Source organism: Hesperophylax consimilis, chromosome 15 (assembly GCF_061612785.1).
Source record: "Hesperophylax consimilis isolate HC1 chromosome 15, BYU_Hcon_1.0, whole genome shotgun sequence".
In the NCBI taxonomy this organism is placed as follows: Eukaryota; Metazoa; Arthropoda; class Insecta; order Trichoptera; family Limnephilidae; genus Hesperophylax; species Hesperophylax consimilis.
In genome coordinates, this window is record NC_142850.1 from 24,694,679 (window position 1) to 24,714,890 (window position 20,212).

At 33.5% G+C, this 20,212-nt stretch overlaps 1 protein-coding gene across 1 annotated transcript in view; it reads right to left on the reverse strand.

Moving 5' to 3' along the window:
* Window positions 1–20,212, reverse strand: part of LOC149417539 (potassium voltage-gated channel subfamily KQT member 1-like) — a 297,602-nt gene that overhangs the window by 48,434 nt on the left and 228,956 nt on the right. Inside the window, exon 3 of the mRNA XM_089640596.1 lies at window positions 606–696. Coding sequence (XP_089496722.1) covers window positions 606–696 — 91 coding nt within the window. The remainder of the gene's footprint in view (window positions 1–605; window positions 697–20,212) is intronic.

Sequence of the window (20,212 nt, forward strand, 5' to 3'; positions counted from 1 at the left end):
ACCTGTGTTGGCGGCCTCACGTGAAATTAGAAGCTTACAAGCCATCGGCAGTAAAAACTTCTTTTTAATTTTCTCGACCAGTACATGGACTGAGATTCGATCTCTAGGTGAGCTAGGTAAGCTAAGGTAAGCAGTCTTATAACTACAAGGATGGACAATGGTTAACTCCTTTGAATTGTGTATGACAAAACCCAATATTTTTGTGGCTGATTTGCAAATCTTCCGAGATTGATTACTTAGGTTATTGTTAACTAAAGTCAGAGATTACAGATACGTGTTTACTACTTGCGAGCTGGGATGTGAGAGAGAGAGATGAAACTAATACATGGGCTTTTATGCTACTGTAATATATCTGTCTCGCTCTACACTGACGGAGTAAAACACCTGACTTAACTTATACTTAAATAGTATAATATGTACATATAGTAGTTTAGTATGCATTTTAACTTGGCTGCATTGGACAGTTAGAATTAGTATATTTACAAGTAAAGTAATATTTTATACATATCTGTGTATGTATTTATCTGTCTCTGGAGAGGCAGTCAACTAATGAAGCAAAAAATAGAACTTTGTGCATTTTGGTACCATACGAGGATTGAACTCACCATCCAAAATAACGTCTCGTTGGCAAAATTGCTGTACTGGTCTATCGTGGACAGGACACTGAAGATGAGGCATACTAATACGACCATGAACCTGCAACAAGAAAAACAGAATATTATGGACTAAAGAGTGGCAGATAGTCTCAGCATAGCTCTGGTGAAAAATCACCGTTCAGAATTAAAACATTACTTGAAATGGCTTTAGCCGTATTAGCCGGTACATTCTTCTCATAACCTTCAATTTTTATTTTTATTTATTTATTGAAGAAAACACAGATAGAAAGTAAAAAAGATTGATTGGAGAATTCGCCTGCGCCCTAACTATTTCTCACAGATTAACATGATAGCCTTTAAAAATGATAATAATACGACTTTAAATATTTTAAATATTTTGTAAATAAAAATAAGAGTAAAAAAATGTTTACATAAAATTATTTATATATCAATAATTAATAATTATTCAATAAAACAATATGAGAAAGCGCACAATATCAGTTAATAAATTAATACAAATAATTTTTAGATAAAAAGACGGAAAAATCAATTAAATCTAAAATGTAATTAAACAGAAGTGTGTTTGGAGGGATTGTTACCGTCGCTAGTTTAAATGGGTTGTTGGCTAAATGATTCTGCGGTTCTCCAATCCGCAGAATCCAAGGTTGCATGATTACTCTCAGTGTGAAATAATGGGAATTTGGATAATTCTAATTTAGTATTTTATTTTAACAAAACTCACTTATAATAATTTTATGAACAAATAGATCGCGTACGCTAGAAGAGATTTCGGGCTAACCCGACGGCTAGACTGCTGGAGACAGAATAATATTATTTGCCGCGCGCAGGTTTACAATGATACCAGCCTCACAAGAATGTAGGTAAAAATAATGTTTTAGTTATTTTCGGGAGATGTAAACTCCCTACAATTTAACCTGCACATGTATCAAAAAATATTAAAGATTTGATTAAATAATTCATACATTCTTCTGATTAAATCCCTGACACCAAAATTTGTGCGCGATTAGCTAATGTGGTATAAGTCGTTAAGCCTAGTTGTTCTGGATGGTATTTTAAAGTTTATTAGCTTGAGTAAGTCAGGGCAGTCGATAACGTCATCTACTTACACGAATAAATATGGAATTAACTCCTTACATCGCTTATAAGCAATACAACGCATTACCTAGTAACCTAAAACTTACAGCGACGAACAAAAAAAACATTGGCAAAAGCTCTTAAAAGCTATTTCTTCAGCAGTTTTATTAATGAGTGACACATTCTTTCTTTAAAACTCTAAAATAACTTCTGTTTATTTCTGTCAATGTATTTATAAACTATTTTTCATTTAACTGTAGTAAGTCTGTTTTAAAATCTATTTACAAAATATAAGCCGTCTTCTAATACGAAGTTTCAAAATTATAAATAAAACATAGTTTACCATTAGATTATAGAGTACAAAATACGTTATAAAATTTGAATTAATATGCAACAAACACGAACGTGGTATAAAGCTAGGGAGATATTGCACAATAAATAGAAATAGCAGGCAATTTTTTTATTACAGTTGGAAGGTGAAAAAAAGGAGTAAATTGTTCATTCAAGAACTAGTACATATTGAATTATTACGTAGCTCAGTGGTCCAGAGCACCTGACCGGACATCAGAAGGTGCGGGCTCAATTTGTATGGATATTTCAGGCGAGTAATTATTGCTTATAATAATTTGTTATCGTTGCATAAAAAACCTTGTCTTATAAACATTAGTTTATCATAAAAATAATTATAATTTAAAACACACATAAATAAAATATATAGGATAGTTCTTCTTTATTCTACGTTCGCACTAGATAGTAAATAAAAATTTTGATTAAAAAAAAAAAAAATCAGTTTTGTTGGGTATTTTTGTCTCAAATCCAAAAATATGGTTTGGATATAAAAGGGCGCGCAGGGACACGTTGACGCAACGTGTGCATTAATATTCAAACTGTCATGTTCCACGTAATCACGTAGTATTGTCAAATGTATTTTTAACAGCTAATAAATTGCACGACAACTTAAATATTAACGTAAACAAATGGGAATGATTTTATTTGAGCTCATTGGGCGTATATTATTAGATTACGTGATAGTTTCTAACAAAACAAAATAAAATTGTTAAATAAAAAATAATAATAAAAAATAAAATTATTTAGGAAATTATTTTATTTCACACAGATTTAGAAAATGAGATTGATAGAATTTGGCATTCTCAGACTATGAAAATATTGCCATTTGTTATTTCGGCTACTGGCATTATACCTAGCTCTCTCATTCAAAATTTAGGCGTATTAGATCTGTCGAAGAATTTTAAACATAAAAATGCAAAAATCAGTCATTTTAAATACATGTAGGATTACGAAAGATTTTTATAATATTTATACTGAGGGATCAGTAGGATTTATAGGTCCAATTAGAAGTTCTACCGAGCCGAACCCTCTGATATGAAAATATCTGGAGTCGGTAAATTATTTTCCCATTTGATCTCTGGTGATTTGACGTGTTGTTCTTGTATTGTTTTGTATTTATTATACTAATATAATGCACTTTCATAATGTGGATTGACTATATGATCATTTGTGGAAAAGTGTGGGAGGGGTTTAGTTTTTCCTGTGGGGAAGATTTAACCCGGACATAAAGTCGGAAAAGAAAAAAATAAAATAAATACAAAAATAATGACATATGAACCTAATTGAAGATTCCAAGTGCTAATAAATTTAAACGATTTTGCAAACGGTTTCAGCAAGGATAGAATACTCATAATATTTTTAGAACCATTATGCCTTTTACTACAAGGTTTGGCAAAGGGAATGAACTCTGTCTTAGTACAAACTCCTTGCTTCAATAAAATAATTCATCCACACTTGCCGCACAAGGCACGTGAGTCGCTCTCAACTAACAAATAGTTATAATAATAATAATAAAATAATAATAAAAGTGTGTATTCCGGTATGTTATACGAGTTAACCTATTTCAACATAGGTTGAACCCATGTTGAAAGAAGTTAACTCATATGTACCTAACAAGTATACTCGTGGGAGATCCCATGCACTTTTTTATGCTCCGAAAACGAGGATTTTTACCTATCAGAACTCACCAAACAGAGCGACTCAACTACTTGACGATTCTGCATTGACCATCGACATTACTTACAGACAGTTAAACAACTATATTTTGACACATGTCAAAAACTAGTAAAAATACCTTCATGACCTTTTTTATACTTACATGTGCCTACCTCAAATTTACAATCTTCTCTGTGATATATTGATGTATAACCGTTTTATGGAGAACATGAAATATAAATAAAACTAAAGGGCAAAATAAAGTATATGAAATCAATTGTGACTGTAATAGTGTATTCGTGCCTACCTATCCAATGATCAAGTATTTATCAATTTACTTGCTTGTTGGAAGCGGTTCAAGTGCGTTGTGCGGCCCGTTTGAACTGAGCTATCACATTCATTCCTATTGTTATGTTACTCTATTATTTTAGGGGTAAGGTACTGGTTTTAGGAGGTACGCGTTTGATTCTGTGAAAGTGAGTAAAACTGCCCTAGCTAGCTTCTTAGTATTACTTGTGTTTCTCTTTAAGAACCTAGTATGATCGTCGAGTGTGTACAAATAAATTGTAAAATGATTTTTTTATGTAGACTAGTATTACTGATAGATACAACATCACAACCAAACCTACTAACGATAATCAGTTAGGAATCCACATTACAATGGCTTCTGTCCTCCTGTGTTGAAAAACATACTTAATTTATTTCAGCTTAACTACGCATACACTTAATTCTGTTTTTACTCGTATCATACGTTCCACAAAAACAGTGTAATAAAATCTACAAAATACACTAAATAACGTATCTGCAGATAGGTAATATGGGAGATATTTTCTATTCACTCGAGTGCTCGCGTCCAATAACTGGAATATGATTAGAGTTATTGGCATTCGAGTTGGAATTTTCAAGCCCTCAATTAAAATAAACATGCATCTGAATTTTAATACAGAGACATATAAACTGATTAAATGCTATATAGCTAATTAATTCACCTATATACTGTTTTAATTTATACTACACTTCCATTAAAAGCATTTACTTGTGGATGGAAGTGGAGTGTACATTTGCGAAAAAGTAATATAACTAGGTTACAAAGTAAAAGAAATTACAAAATTAAAATCCATTCAATTTATTGTATTTGGAAGGAAGAAAAAAATAGATTGGAGGATAAATAGAGTATAGTAGGATAATTTGTGAGATTTTCAAATGATCTTTTTTTTGTTAACGATTTCCCTAAAATATTTTTTTTAAATAGTTCAATATTTGTTTTTTTTATCATTAATGCTTCTAATATTTTACCGTTTATCCTATACTTTTAATTAAATTAAAACTTATTAAAAATTGTACATGCGCGAATTAAGCGAGTCAAAAATGTTATATTATGGCGTGCGATCACTCAACACGTTTTGCAAACTCGGCATAATATGCCGAAAATCACTCGATTGGCTATGGGAAGACCAAAAATATAACAGATATTCCTACATTATTATATATGATCGGGCTGGAATAAATCTAGTATTCTAATAAGAATGAATATTACTACTACGCGTTGTAGACCGCGTCATTATAAAGCTGTGTAAAAACAGAATTGAATGTGTGATAATAACAAAGTTTTCCCACGTAGACATATTTTTTTTGAACGGCAAGTGTGCAAAATTTCATCAAAAAGTTTCAATGTTCTGTTTTAAGGAGTGGGAAAAGAAGATGGGCTGGTTGCTTCCACCTGTTTTGAATGTTAAGGGTGCCAAATCACATCAATCTCGGAATAATACTGTCGATTTGTACTAAAAAAAGGAGCTGAAAGAAGTTAAAATGTAAGTAAACTTCGTCTTTATATTTTGATTTTAAAACTTATTTTATTTTTATTAAAATTCATTGTCCTTCAGAATATATCCATTGCCAATTTTAGTGAAAATAAAAGCAAATATAACACAGGCAAGCACAGAGTTTTGGTGGCCGGTCGGAAAGAGTCGACAAGTCACGCGGTTGGCGGAACGAAGGGTAGTTCCGTGCAACAGCGTCGTCCCGTCTTGCCACGCTTACTACGTAAGGGTCGGTTTTACCCCTAGGCGCGCGAAAAGAAAACCATAATATACCTATACGAGCCTTTTTATGTGCAATGTGCAATGTGCATGCAGGTGCATTTCGATATTGATTTTCAGGTGCACCATTTACACTTTCGTCCCCGTGCACGCTACGACCGGGTCCACGTGGCTTGACACGCGACAGTGCTACCTACATATGGAACATTAGGTATCACTGCAAATATAAACACAAACCTCAAATTAGCCCCCATATTAATGGAACGTTGAACGTTGGTCATTAATGAATATGGAATTAAGTATTATATTGCATGATTTTGTTCGAAAACAACAAAGAATTTTCAGGTTCTATTGCTTGTGTTAAAAAAAGTGACCGGATAACTCATCAAAATAACAATTCAACACCTTTATAAAGTGATGAAATAATAACTTGGTTAAATAGGTTACGTAGGTAATGTTTATATGTTTTTTCATCCCTTATAATGATTTTATAAAACTTTTTAAAGGTGTGTTGGGTTATCATGGTAAGCATTAAAAAATCGCTCAAAAGATCTTACTTGTCCAGGGCCAGAAGAGATATGACGTCCCCAGTTGGGGTACATTGTTAGGATGAAGAAATCAGGGTAAGGATGGAGATAGGAAAGATGAAGGTTGGTAAGTACCTGGCCTGTTAAGTACATTTGATCTGGTCCTCAACAATTTCAAGGAACATTTAGATTTACAATGCTTGTGTCTGCTCTAAGTCTCTGTTGATTTAATTAGTCTTATCTAAAACCTACTACTAATTGTAGGATCATAAAATAAAAATAAAATACAATTTTGCCCATAGTTGGTTTTATCACAAACGTAGAAGACATAAGGAGATGAAAAAAAGCATGAATATTGGAAGCTTATCTCCCAACTACTCCCAACCGTCCGGAGCCAGTGAGTCTATCTATGCCATCCCCAATTGGGGTATGTTGTGAGGTTGAAGGTAGTGGGGAGGGGAAGTAGATGGGTATCTGGTTATTCAGATCTGCTCACCAAACACGGCCAAATTCATTTCAAACAACATATCAATTCTGAATGGTGGTCTCACACCAAGGCGATACTGAAAGTATTCTCCATTCTGGAACGTGCCTCAAATATAAACATATATTATTTAAAATCAGTAAATTGTGACAATAACAAAAATTAATCAAATTAAAATTTAACTCCATGCCGTGACTTGAACTCGCTACCTCCAGCTGGCTAGTCGAGAGCCTTACCCCTCCACCATGGAGTATATAAAATAATCAAATTATACAAAGAATTTTTTCAATTCTAAAGCGCCAAGCGATGAAGTACCTACCTACAATACAATATTTACAGGACAAATATTTTTATTCAACGTTTCCCGCAATACTTCGCTATTGCTAACGTCTTTCTGGGGCGTCTACGACTTCTTACACCATTCACTACGATATACCACAATGCTACTGTTAAAAAATTACATTGCATCGACTCCGTATCTCTTTCCGGTGCAGAGATTTTGCGTTAAGTATTCCTCGGGCGTCCCCGACTTCTTTGACAGTTAAAACCACTCTCTAAACACTCCTGGCACTAATAACAACCAACTTTGTAATTTTCAGCTATATAAATCGACCATTTTTCGAGTTTTGCGAGCAAAAGTCTAAACCGAGGCTGAATTATTACGTATTGAGGAAGGGTTTCATAGAAATTGAATAATTCATCAAATTTAAAAGTTGATTTTCAAGTTCTGTGAAGGTTCTATTCAAGTTCTGTTGTTATATCATTAATGGCCAAATGTTTCAGAAAAGCTGAAATAATAGCAGAACCTCAATAGAACCTTCACACAACTTGAAAATCAACTTTGAAATTAAATAAAATTCTCTAAAACAACCCGTCCTAAGATTTTAAATGTGTATTAAATCAAACAAAATTTCTCTCATTTCATCTTGGAAATTCAAGTAACATTACGTGATAATTTACCGTTTACAAGTAGTTAGTTGGTAATATGCAAAATAACTGAGTGAACAACTATGAAGCAGAGATGAAAAAACAAAGAAACATCTGGAAAATTCCAAAAGTTCCATTGCCTTGTGAAAGACATTAACTCCACATAAAAAGAAGTAAAAATATTCTGCCACGACTCGACTTTCAAATTTCCTTCAGGAAATGGCGACCGGCGGGAGATGGTTTTCCACTTTCCCGGCATAACGAACTGTGTTGGAGATTTGAAATAAACTGAATTTGTTCTAATCAAAAAATCAAAAATCACCTCAACCAAGGCCAGAACACTGAGTCAAATTGGCCTGCTATATATTTTTTTTAATATTCATTACATTTTATGCAAGGAAGCTTTTCACTGTCCAACTAGGAAAGTTTCCCGTTTTAGGATAGACAAATTAACAGGTTTCAAATTATCCTAGAGGAATACAGAATTTAAGAATAGAGAAAATGAGTAAAAGTGAAGATACATAAAAAGATACATAAAAGGCGTTTGTGATAAATAATTATCAGATTACATTTTTTTAGTAATACTTCGGAATCAGTCCTCCCTAGATCTAATAACCATTTTGTTATTTTTGGACCAAAGGATGACAATTCAAACAGTTTCAGCTGTGAGAGGATTTTTTGATAGATTTTAGGACCGAGATATGAAAATAGTTTTTGATAAGCCGCTCTGTTGCTTGTTGGTACGGAAAGATCATTTCTTCCCTTACTTCTGGTTTGATGTTTGTGTTCGGCTGTTTTCATTTTGTTTTTATTTTTATGAACATGGATTAATATATTTTTTTTAATATAACACTGTCGGACATTTAATACTTTAAATTCCTCGAAGAGAGCTTCGCTCGAATGTCTATCTATAAATAGAGTTATAATATCTAACTAACTAACAATTACATCGTTTCCCCGCAGAGGGCAACAGATAGAAGAGATCACCATACAACTCTGTCTTTGCACGAACTCCTCGTTTCATTTACTATTATCATGGTCCGACTCCAAATCAAATATTTTATTCATTTGATCGTCCCATGTCATACTCGGCCGTCTCCGACTTTTCTATCAACTACTTCCCGTCATTTAATTTAAATTATTCACATATTGTTCTTATTATATGTTATCATTAGGTACTATTGGGGTGTTTTTTATTTTATTTTTATTTGTCAATGTTTTTATTTTTTCTTCAATGTAATAATTTAGTTCTTTTAGTACTATTGCGTAAGATTTAGGTTAATTTTTTTTCGACTTTAGTGATAATTTTTTTTGTAGATCAATAATTTGTTCCTGTAAATTGTATCTCTCTTGTTTCCAGGTTTATCGTTAAATCAAGGTTATTTCGCACATTGGAAACTTTTACGGTAGTTATATTTTTTTGGTCGCATTTTATATTTTCAATTAACTTTAGCACGTCCATCGTGTCTTTAACTTGAGCAGCTGTTCACAAAATGTACGTCACTTCGGGTCAAACTATTTGACAATACCATTTATACAATATATATATATATATTTAACTCCATGCCGTGACTTGAACTCGCTACCTCCAGCTGGCAAGTCGAGAGCCTTACCCCTCCACCATGGAGTATATAAAATAATAAAATTATACAAAGAATTTTTTCAATTCTAAAGCGCCAAGCGATGAAGTACCTACCTACAATACAATATTTTTATTCAACGTTTATATATATATGTGTATAAAATTATTTAATTAAAGAGAAAATAAGAAGAGTGACAAATAAAAATGTCATGTAATATTACAGACTGGGATTGCACTATCTAGGAATCTTCTATAGAATTATACTCTCAAAACCGTATTCATTTTGCGATGCGTTAAAAAAGAGCATAACTATTTGAAAATTAATCTCAACCATGAATATTTCTGAAATAAATCCTGAATTTTACAGAAATTTAAAAGTATTATATTATATTTTAATGCTGTGGTTATATGATATAAAATGCTTGTAATATTGGAGGATCTTATATAAATAGCTGGACATCTTAAGTCAGTGTCCTGGCCTGTGTTGAGGTGGTTTTTGCTTTAATACGTCGTAAAGACTGCGCATTTCATCACGTCTGTAGGAATTTATTTATTAAGTGACTTGCTGTTGCTTTGATTCTGAGAAACAACTGTGAAAGGAGTTAATTATTAAGTAGTAGGAATTTCCAATGCGATGTCAATTATGTTAATTTTTTGAGAAACTTTGTAATATTTAATATAGCTACACAAATTTTGGAAGGGCTTGTCGATGTTTAAATATTTAATCGGGCAGAAAATATTAATGACAACATCTGGATGTTAAACTGTGAAATTCTAATAGTGTTAAAAAGCATGTTGTGAATTAAGGATCAATCACGCCCTTTTTTTGTTAATTAATGAAGAAAAAAAAGAGTGTGATGTGTTTTTATCAAAAACCGATAAAATTTAATCAATACATTTTTCCGATCTATTAGCTCATGTTGGGAACAAATTTCTTCTCGTTAAACAGTTTTCAATCGAGGGGTGAAAACTATACCCCCGTTGCAGCTGCACTAAAAACTGTGAAAATAAAGTGCGATCCTTAATGCAAGGGTTTGTCATGGTGTGGGTATCGCCGGAGCGAGACTGGAAAAACTACGAAAATTTTTAACACCTTCAAACGAGCCACCCTATTGTTTGTACGTACAAAAAGAAGGGCAGGTAATCTGAAACGATCGAATCAGCCGTTGGCGCTGGTATAGTTGGGTATTATGTCATTCATTATTCCTATGCAATGGCTAAAGTTTTTTTTTTACAAATGATTAATAATAGTAGTAATTAAAATGCCTTATTGTGCCACTTCTCGAGAAAGTCTCGAAATAGGTTTCCAAGTAATGATCGGTTAAGAAAAAGAAGATTGGGTCTTTAAAATACATAAATATAATCTTCTATGTACAAAAAAATGTAAATGTTCGCTTATTCAAAATCTTACATCTCCAAAATTTCTTCACCGATCGCTTTGAAATTTTGACACAACGTTACATCGAATCGAATACGCATGTTATAGAGACGTCACATGTGACAAGTAAAAACACGTTTTTTTGACACCTGTGACAGGTGAATATGTTGGACAGACATGCTTTTTTTGAAAAACAGCACCATCTGTTGGACGTAAAAACCATCACGCGCAATTGTTTATTTATCTGCACGGACACAATGAAATACAGCAACGCGTGGCGGGGTAAAGCTAGTCCAAAATAAAATTCTTGTATTTGTAATAAACATTTTGTTTTATTAGACTGTGTGATGCCTCTGTAATCTGTTATAATCGTGAATAAAGAATAATTTGTACAGAAAAATATTTTAATACCGATGTCAATATAAATAAGCACTATTTAAAAATTTAAGTAAGCCTCACTTTTCAACATTTTAGTTCAGAAAATTGTTATTTCTGTCGCAAGCCGGAAAATAACGAAAAACTAATATCTTTTCATATTTTGTCGAAAAACAATCTGAAATTATGGCTATAAACAAACTAAGTCTTCCCTTTTTCCTAATAACTGCGTTTACATTTCTCAATTCATTTTTAATAACTCCTTGACACTCCAACTACCATAGGTATTTTATCAACCAGTTTTTTTTAAATGTCTCTAATTCCTCAAAACATTATCTTTTAAGCCATATCACATAGCTGTCATACTATGCAAATGATATCCAACAATACTAGCGCCGTCTGCTTCAGAATTTTGAGATTCTCTTCCATCGGTTGAAGCACACGTTCATGGCTTCAAATTCTGTAGTAGGCATAGTTATGCCATATGATTTACGTTGCACAGCTTCTCCGTCCCCTCCACCTACATTACCTTCAACATCACAATATAACATAATAATTGAGGATGCCATAGTCCTACTGGCTCCGGACGGTTTGTAGCAGTTGGGACTCTTATTTTCTCAGGAATTTCATTCGGTCTTCAGGAACTTAACGAGGGTAAATAACATGTGGGGTCGATCTTGGGTTATAAGGGTCGTATGAAAAATAAGAATTGAGATGAAGAACTTATTTTGTTACCGAGCCCTAAACCTACATTTCAAAATAAGAATAGTTCATTGTTATATATTCTCTATTCTTCCGTACGGCATAGAAATCTGAACACTAAATAATCAAGCATTGAAACGGGATATGGAATCTTTCAAAATGTGTGTTCATAGGCGCTCACTTAAAATACCTTGAACCATAGGTAATAGCAGTAAAAGGAGATGCGGCTTGGAAGTATGCTGAATTACGACCAAATTGCACGGACTCTCAAAGCGTGGAGCTAATGAAAGTAATGCGTTTGGTGTGTAGGTTGAAAAAGGCGGGGCGCTGCTGTGTATAAATGCCATTTACTCTAGTATGGGTGAACGAAGTTGGCAACACTTTGCGTGTAAATAAATGCTTTATATTTTGTATGTTTTTAAAATAAGTTTTATTATTCTTCATAAATTTAACAAGTCTCAATGGGTTTGTGAATAAAAAATTAAAATTGAAACTGTTTGCAAAGTGTACAACGTCAAAGGCGGGTGATAAATGTATTTGAATATGTCGAGGCCTTAGTCTGACATTTTGTATAAGTTTCGCTGCTATATCATTCCCTTTCCTATTTCCCATCGGAGTTATCTGAAGGGAAACATTGTATATTATAGGTCGATGGATGTGAGAAAACGTTAGACGTTAAAATTGAACTTGTAATATGAGAATTTTCTAAGGGATTATCAATATAAATGGGAAGAATGAATAGTAAATAACACACAAAAAACAGGTCTTACACAGAAAACATATTTCATAGATATCGTCTGACGTCAGACATAACTTCAATTATGCCACCAAATAATGCGAACTTAGATGAACTATGAGACCAAACACAAATTACGCTAAATAAAAATTGGACACCAAATCTCGGATCACCAGCCAAGACCGATCCAACATTAAAGATTTTTTTAAACCTCATTATATGTTGTATAAGTAATACGTAAGTATACTTTTATGAGCTCTTTAACAATGTCTTTATGTTATAATATTGTATTGTTAATGGGGCCTGCTCTCAACACAGGATTTTCTAGGGAAATAGGCACACATACATGATATGTTAGTTTAAAAGATATGATTTTTAAAGATTATAAAATAAATATTTAAAAAAGCTATGAAAAAAAAAAAAAATATACTATTGAAACTTCAAAAATACTGAATCCTCAATAATCGCGCGTATTCATAACAGTTCCATGCTAACTCAACACAGTGACTATTCAACTCACTTTTAAAAAGTGATATAAAGTCATTAATAACGATCAGAAAATTATTTTTTTACCGAATCTAACCTAACCTACTTAACCCAGTTAATAAATTTTTTGTTTCATCACTTTCCATGACTTTATATAACTTTGTAAATATGTGATGAATTATCATTTTGATGATTTATCCGGTCATCGTTGAAATCAACAACTAATAATAGAAATGACTCGTTTTCAAGCGACACATGTCAACTGAAAACTGTTGGGTAAGCTACTGATATTGATCCTATTTTATTCTTTAGCAAAGGAAATCTCAACAACGAAAACATTGCATTAATGTTTTTTTATATGTATATAAAGGAAATATATTTCCTCTAAACTTTGAATTTTGCCGTTCGCGTTCCGCGTTGCAGATAAAGCAAAGCTTCTGAACTGACAGATGACATACTAGGTGGAAAACAAAACAAAACGAAAAGCAAGATGGCGATATTGCGTCAGATTTTTTACATGTTTGAAGTAACCAAACCAAACTAAACCGATTGTTTAAAAGAAACTGATTCAATAAACTTAAATGCCGTTTCTTTGTTTTTACAGAGCAACGCAAGTGTAACCACAGTTTGAAAATGGCCTTGTAAGCCGAAACAGCTGTCACAATAATAAAAAACTAAAACACTTGCAGAACTTAATAATAATATTATCAAATTTAATCTAAATTAAATTTATAAAAAAAAAAAAAAAAAAAAAAAAAAAAAAAAAAAAAAAAAAAAAACGCAAGTGTTTTATTCAATCAATATTAAAAACGAGATTTTTGGTTATCAACTTTAGATGGAGAAATTTCGCTTTGATTTCACACTAATGCCTGGAGGTGATGGAAAGTCAATCAATTTTTGCAAAAGCTCAATAGCCACATGTGATGATAAAGTTTATGCAATTATGCTAGAATTGATACAATCAGCCAGCTATCACAAGGCAATAATGAAATCTGTTGCTTTTAGTAAAGGGAAAAATAGTTTGGGAAAGAGGTACCAGGTTAGAAGAGTCTGGATCACAATGATGGTTTTATAAATATTGTCGATAACTTGTTATCATTCCCGATCATGACTGCAGATCGCTAACGAACAAACAACAGTGCACAACAACCATGTGTAATTTATTCGACGTGAGCTTTTGTTTGTGTGATAGCGATCTGTGATCGTGTTCGGGAACCATGACAAGTTACCGAACTTATAATATAAATAATAATAATATTTGAATCATTTGTATAGCGCCGTTTTTTTATGAAAAATCACCTGAAGGGCGCTGTTTACCTTTATCGATCGACCGTGCTAGCCCCTCTGCTCTGGTGTTTGGATAAATGAGTGTAATTACTCTTAAAACTAAGACAAACCACCGGTATCCAAATAAGTAACATCTTATTTAATCACAAAAGTCACTTTAAATATAAACTTTGGTTAGCTAAATTTTCGTTTGGCCTCCAAATTCAGTGTGTAATATAATTTTTCGTGATATTTTGCACATTTTACGGTGAAAGTATGACTGCCTGCACTTTACTTGGACCCGTATTATAGTCTAACTTAAGCCGTGAAAGCCTTTTCAAGGCTTTTGTGGTGCCGTAACTCTTCTGTATACTTTACTCAATGTGCACTAGAAATTTTATGAATGAGTTAAAAATCTTCTTAAGTTTAATACAAAGTCCCCTTTCCAGTGCTAGTAAAATACTGAAAGCAAAAAAAAATATATAACAGGACCGTTATCGTGTTGGACGGCCTCCGTGGTTGAGGGGTAAAGCTCTCGACTAGCAAGCCGAAGGTTGCGGGTTCAGATCCTGTAATTTCACAATTTATTCATTTAAAATAATATACAGTATACTAGCGGCACGTTCCACAGTGGAAAATACCCTCAGTATTGCCCCGGAGTAAGACCACTACAGAATTGAAACTTTGCTTGAAATGGCTTTAGCCGTGTTTGGATACCAGCTCTGAATAGCCAGGTGCTTCCCCATATTGCTCTTTCCCATCTTCTTCCCCTCCCCAAAACCTTCAGCCTCACAACGCACCCCAATTGCGGATTCTATAGTCTCACTGGCTCCAGACGATTGGGAGCAGTTGGGACTCTTGTGCAGTACTTATATTACAAAAATATCCTTGATGGCTGAAGAAAATTCAATCAAATGTTGAAACGGACTGAGAATCTGTCATACCTATTGGGGGCGGTTTAAAAAAAATGAAAAATAAACTGGCGCTGTTCAATTTAAATAACCAAGGTTATGTTTTCGTAGTTTCTTACTACTTTAGTTTTTTAAATTTAATAATAAATATATATTATTTATATATATATATATGTATATATAAAATGGCACAGTAATAAAGAGACGATAATAGTAGGTATATTAAAGTTAGACATATCCTGCCTCACCAGGCGAACCTGTAAAGCAGAATTATGAGCAAACTTAATTAATACACCGTCCGTGGTTTACCTATACGTTCAACACCTGAGATCCTACAAAACCAATTATTTACTAGTACAACATTAATCATCGTCCAACATAAGTAATTTTATACGAAATTCGCTGGACTTTTGAATATATGTCTTTTACACTAACCACAGAAAGGAGGCAATGAGAAAAATCATTTCCGTCAGGGCCTATGTCATCTTTTGGGATACTGTATTGAGGGTTTTTTTTAAGGAAAGGAAGTTCTGAGAAGGTAAAATGAATGAGGGTTGGGTGGGAATATGGGGATCAATGTGTCCAGAAGTGATGGATATATGAATATATCCGTAGAGAGGCCAGTTGGACAGGTCAGAGGGTCTTCCCAAGCCAGCCTCTCCCGATCTGGCATACCAAGCAGCTCGTGGGCAGGCGCATCCTAAACACACCTCACCCGATGAACCCGGGCACCCCTTCTAAGTCACCAAACGTAGTGAACCACTTGGGGTGACCTATGGCAGAGGTGATGGTTATCCAATAAATGGTTTCCGGGGTGGCGGTACACAAACCCGCCTCCCAAATTGATGTTAAAGGTAAGTTTTTGAAGGTAATATTTTATTTAATTTTTCGTTTTCAAAATTGACTCTATTTTTCCATGACGTGATGAATCATTTAAAGTTAATGTTCTTTGTACAAAGAGAACGGCGTCATATGCGCCTCACAATTTTTTAATTGGGTGTTAAAAATATAACCTGGCTATTATAGACTTAGAGGCCTTGTATTTTCTAGTTAGGGAAAATTTTTTTTCCTAAAAAACCCTACTAAAATTGCATGTTTTTGCATCATCATCAGCCCAAGCATCAGCAACAGTAGTCAAAACCACGGTCGTATATTATATACACATCTATTTGTGTTGTGTTGGGAGTAGTAAAGAGTCGGCTATGACCTATTCTTAGTAGTTCCTCCGCATTCGCCTGGTTGTATTAAGGAAAACCACAGAAAACCATCAGGAGGAAGCGGCCGTTTGTCAACGTGAAGCAGAGACTGCCTTCAGTAACATCAGTATATGATATCCTGCATTACGAGGTGTTTATGTGTGTATGACTGTTTTTGTGTTGATGTATACCGATGGGAGAATAAAGAATAAACGTACTTGCATAAATATTCTATAAATAAATAAATAAGGTGAGTTTGTGAAGGTGAGTTTTGAAGGTGAGTTAACTGTTATTGCACGAACTTTATTGAATGTCCAGAGTTTAGTGGCAATTGATTTAAACATTGTATTTGTCCTGTTTCGTCGGGTTTAAATGGTTCCCGTTAACGTCTGATTTTTGGACTTTTTTAGAGTTCGATCAAATACTTATTAGTTTTGGATTAATAATTTCTTAGATTCACGAAAAACTATTTCACATTTGACTGACTGATTGTATGTTGTATGGGTAATTTTGTTAAGAAATCATGTACTTCACATATATAAAGGAATATTCACTGTAAATTTCATTGATTTGACCAGTTGTATACTTGTTGTGAAATTTCTGGCAACCTTCCAAGTTTATCTAACTATTATAGTAGGAAAGCTTTAAATTCTTATTCAGGATTTTCCAATAAGAAGTGTTATTTTGAATAACCCGCTATTTCGGTAGATGTTACTTTTAAAGCTGCTTTTTTTTAAATTTGACAAGTAGAAACTACGTTATTAATAAAAATGGAACGATACACGCTTCAACAACGCATTGAAATTATTAAAATTCACTTGAGTTAATCAAATGCAAATCATCTTGAGTGATGAGGCCCATTTCCACCTCGGTGGCTTCGTCAACAAGCAAAATTGTCGCATCTGCGGCTCGGAAAACCCAAGAATTATTGTTGAAAAGCCTCTCTATCTTCAACGTGTGACTGTTTGGTGCAGTTTATGGTCCGGCAGAGTCAATGGACCTTACTTTTTTGAAAATAAGGCTGGAGCAACAGTTACGGTGAATGGATTGCGCTATCGAGAGATGATTAATGATTTTTATGGCCGAAATTGGATGAAATTGATTTGGACAACGTTTACTTTCAACAAAACGGCGCTACGTGCCACACAAGCAACGAAACCATTGATCTTTTACGGGAAAAGTTTCTTTGAATATCAAAATAACACCTCTTATTGGAAACCCTGTATTATTATTATTCTAATAGACTTTCCAAAAGTTTTCATTTCACGATCCTTTAATTCAAATTACAGTCAGTATATTACATTAGAATGGAATTCCCAATATACACAATATTGAGATTATGCCCGTGCGGAATGACACTAATAATCGGAACGTGGGTTTTATTTTTTGAATAATATTAAAGCGTTATATAAAATTGTACGTTATATTACTTAGCCTATATGGCTTCTAAATTTAGATAAGTTCGTGATAAAAAGACGATAGTACCCTACATTGATGCTATTTTAAATGAAGGTGACATAAGTTTTTAATAACCGGGGTTTGCACGACGCTCACATTTTAATTATTTTTGATGAACGTATTACTAAAATCTCAAATGCTTCTAAAGGGATCCCTACGGATGTAAATTATTTATATTTACGATTAATAAAAACAGGACCTAACCATTAAATTATTTTATGCAAAACGGTTTAAAAAAATAATATATAAAAAGGTTTTTCAACTATAAATTAACCGTTTATCACCAGATTTTATTTTTTAGACGGCGAATTACTAACTTCCAGAGGGAGCCCTCTAAGTAATACGTTGATCAGAAATAATTCAAATTAACGCCACGGAAAAATCGACCGTAGATACATTCATTACACCGGGACCACGCGCCGAATATTGTTTTTACACGACTTCATCACTTAATTCGTTAAGATTCCCACTCTATTTTAGAGATTTGATAGGGAAAATTCAACCGCAGGTCTTCCCAATACATCAGAGCCGCGCGTCGAATATTTTTGTGCACGGCTGCTTGACTTACGTCTTTGAGATTCTGGCTTTATTTTAGGGTACTGTCTCGTCTTAACACTTCTGTATAAAAGCATGAATATTATTTCAATCTTCCCATGCGTATAGTTTTATTCTACCTTACATGCCTTATATTTATACAGCTCCATTGAAGCCAGAGTTAATTGGTTAACCCTTTAGAAGCTGGGTGCACTATACCTACAGTCATATAGTTCCTCAAATTCTATTAACACAAACTGTTAACTCTGTAAAAATACAAAGTGTGCCGTACTGTTGAGTTTGGTAGCAAACTGGTCTGGAGCAAACAGTTTAAAATATTTTTTATTCATATTTTTAATTATTTGGTAAACGAACAGTTATATATAAAAAATATATACATATTTAACATAAAATCACAATTTACGGGGTTACATAAGCTATTGAAGTTTTCGTATAAAATAGAATTATAAGAAAAAAAAAGGAATGATAAAACATAGGCATACCTATTATTGATAGAATTGATAGAAAAAATACATCAAAAAGGCAACATACTAATTATGTTAATTAATTAACTAAGTAATACATATAAAACAATATAAACAAAATAATTAAAGATAAAAAGAAAGAAAAACCCTTTTTACTTGTACGTATTTAGTAAATTAACCAGAAAATATAAGCGTCTGAAAACATGCTTTTGTATGTTTTGCATCTTTTTCTGACATGAATGTTGTGGGTAGTTTTTCAGTGGGAGATAGTTTCCTGAAATATACAATTGACTGTATATAAAATTGTCGAAATGTTTAATTGGCTTCAAAAGGTGGATAATAGCAACAAGGGTGAATGGCCCTAAACCATTATTAGTATATATACACAAAAGTGTCACCAAAATAGTTCACCATACTACTGAAAATCGCACTTATGCACAGCCGAGCCTTCGTTAATTTATTTATTTAATATATATAGTGTAAAACATTATATTTCTAGAATTTTAATTATAACAAAATAAAGAATTACGCGAAGCTACCATAAGCAAGCTTGCCTGTAGGTTCTACCGTTTCTCTCTAATTTTATTGGAAATTGTGATGTCTGTGCGAATTTATATGAGTGCAAGCAAAATAACATTCTTGCGAGATTTAATAAAAGGCGATGCACGTAAGTTGTGTGCCTCTTTTGTTACAACAGCTCCCCAATAAATACCAGTAGATATATCACCTTAGAGTATTATTGCATACTACCCGACACGCTTCAATAGTCCATACACTACAGTAATTTTAATAAAATTTAATTTCACCATAAATGCACTGTAAATCCTAATTATAACTAACACCGCACGCGTAAGTTTTAAGGCTCTATTGACATTCCGTGCAGTTTGGTCACGGTGACTGTCGGCATGCTTTCATGCCATATCTCCCTGTGTTTCTATTACCCATGTGTTCCGTCACGCCGATTGCTTTTGAAAGGCCGTGTGCTAACCAATAGTATGGTCAGAATTTGAACTGTACAGTTTAAATTCACACACGTCAGCTATAACCGCGGAGTGCCGTGAGCCGTACAATCGCATCAAAAACGTTCGTCTTGTCAAAACCAATGTGTGTACGAATAATCCCTTAAACGTATTTTATCGCAATCCAATTCAACATAACGAGTGCTACCGTACAACAATCACCGTTCCAGTGCTGACAGATGATTCTCGAGATGCAGATTTCGTTCGCCACCCGGTAAGCTGACTGTGAATTAACCTTACAAATTGTGTTTTCGCATTCGCCTGTCATAAGCCATAGGCTTTATCCATGCTTTATCTGTGTGGAATAGCGCTTTAAAATACAGCTATCCCAACTCTTGTTCGTTCCTCGAACACCATGAGTATATCACTACTTTATACGATTTTGTTTTTTGATTTACAAACTAAAAACTAT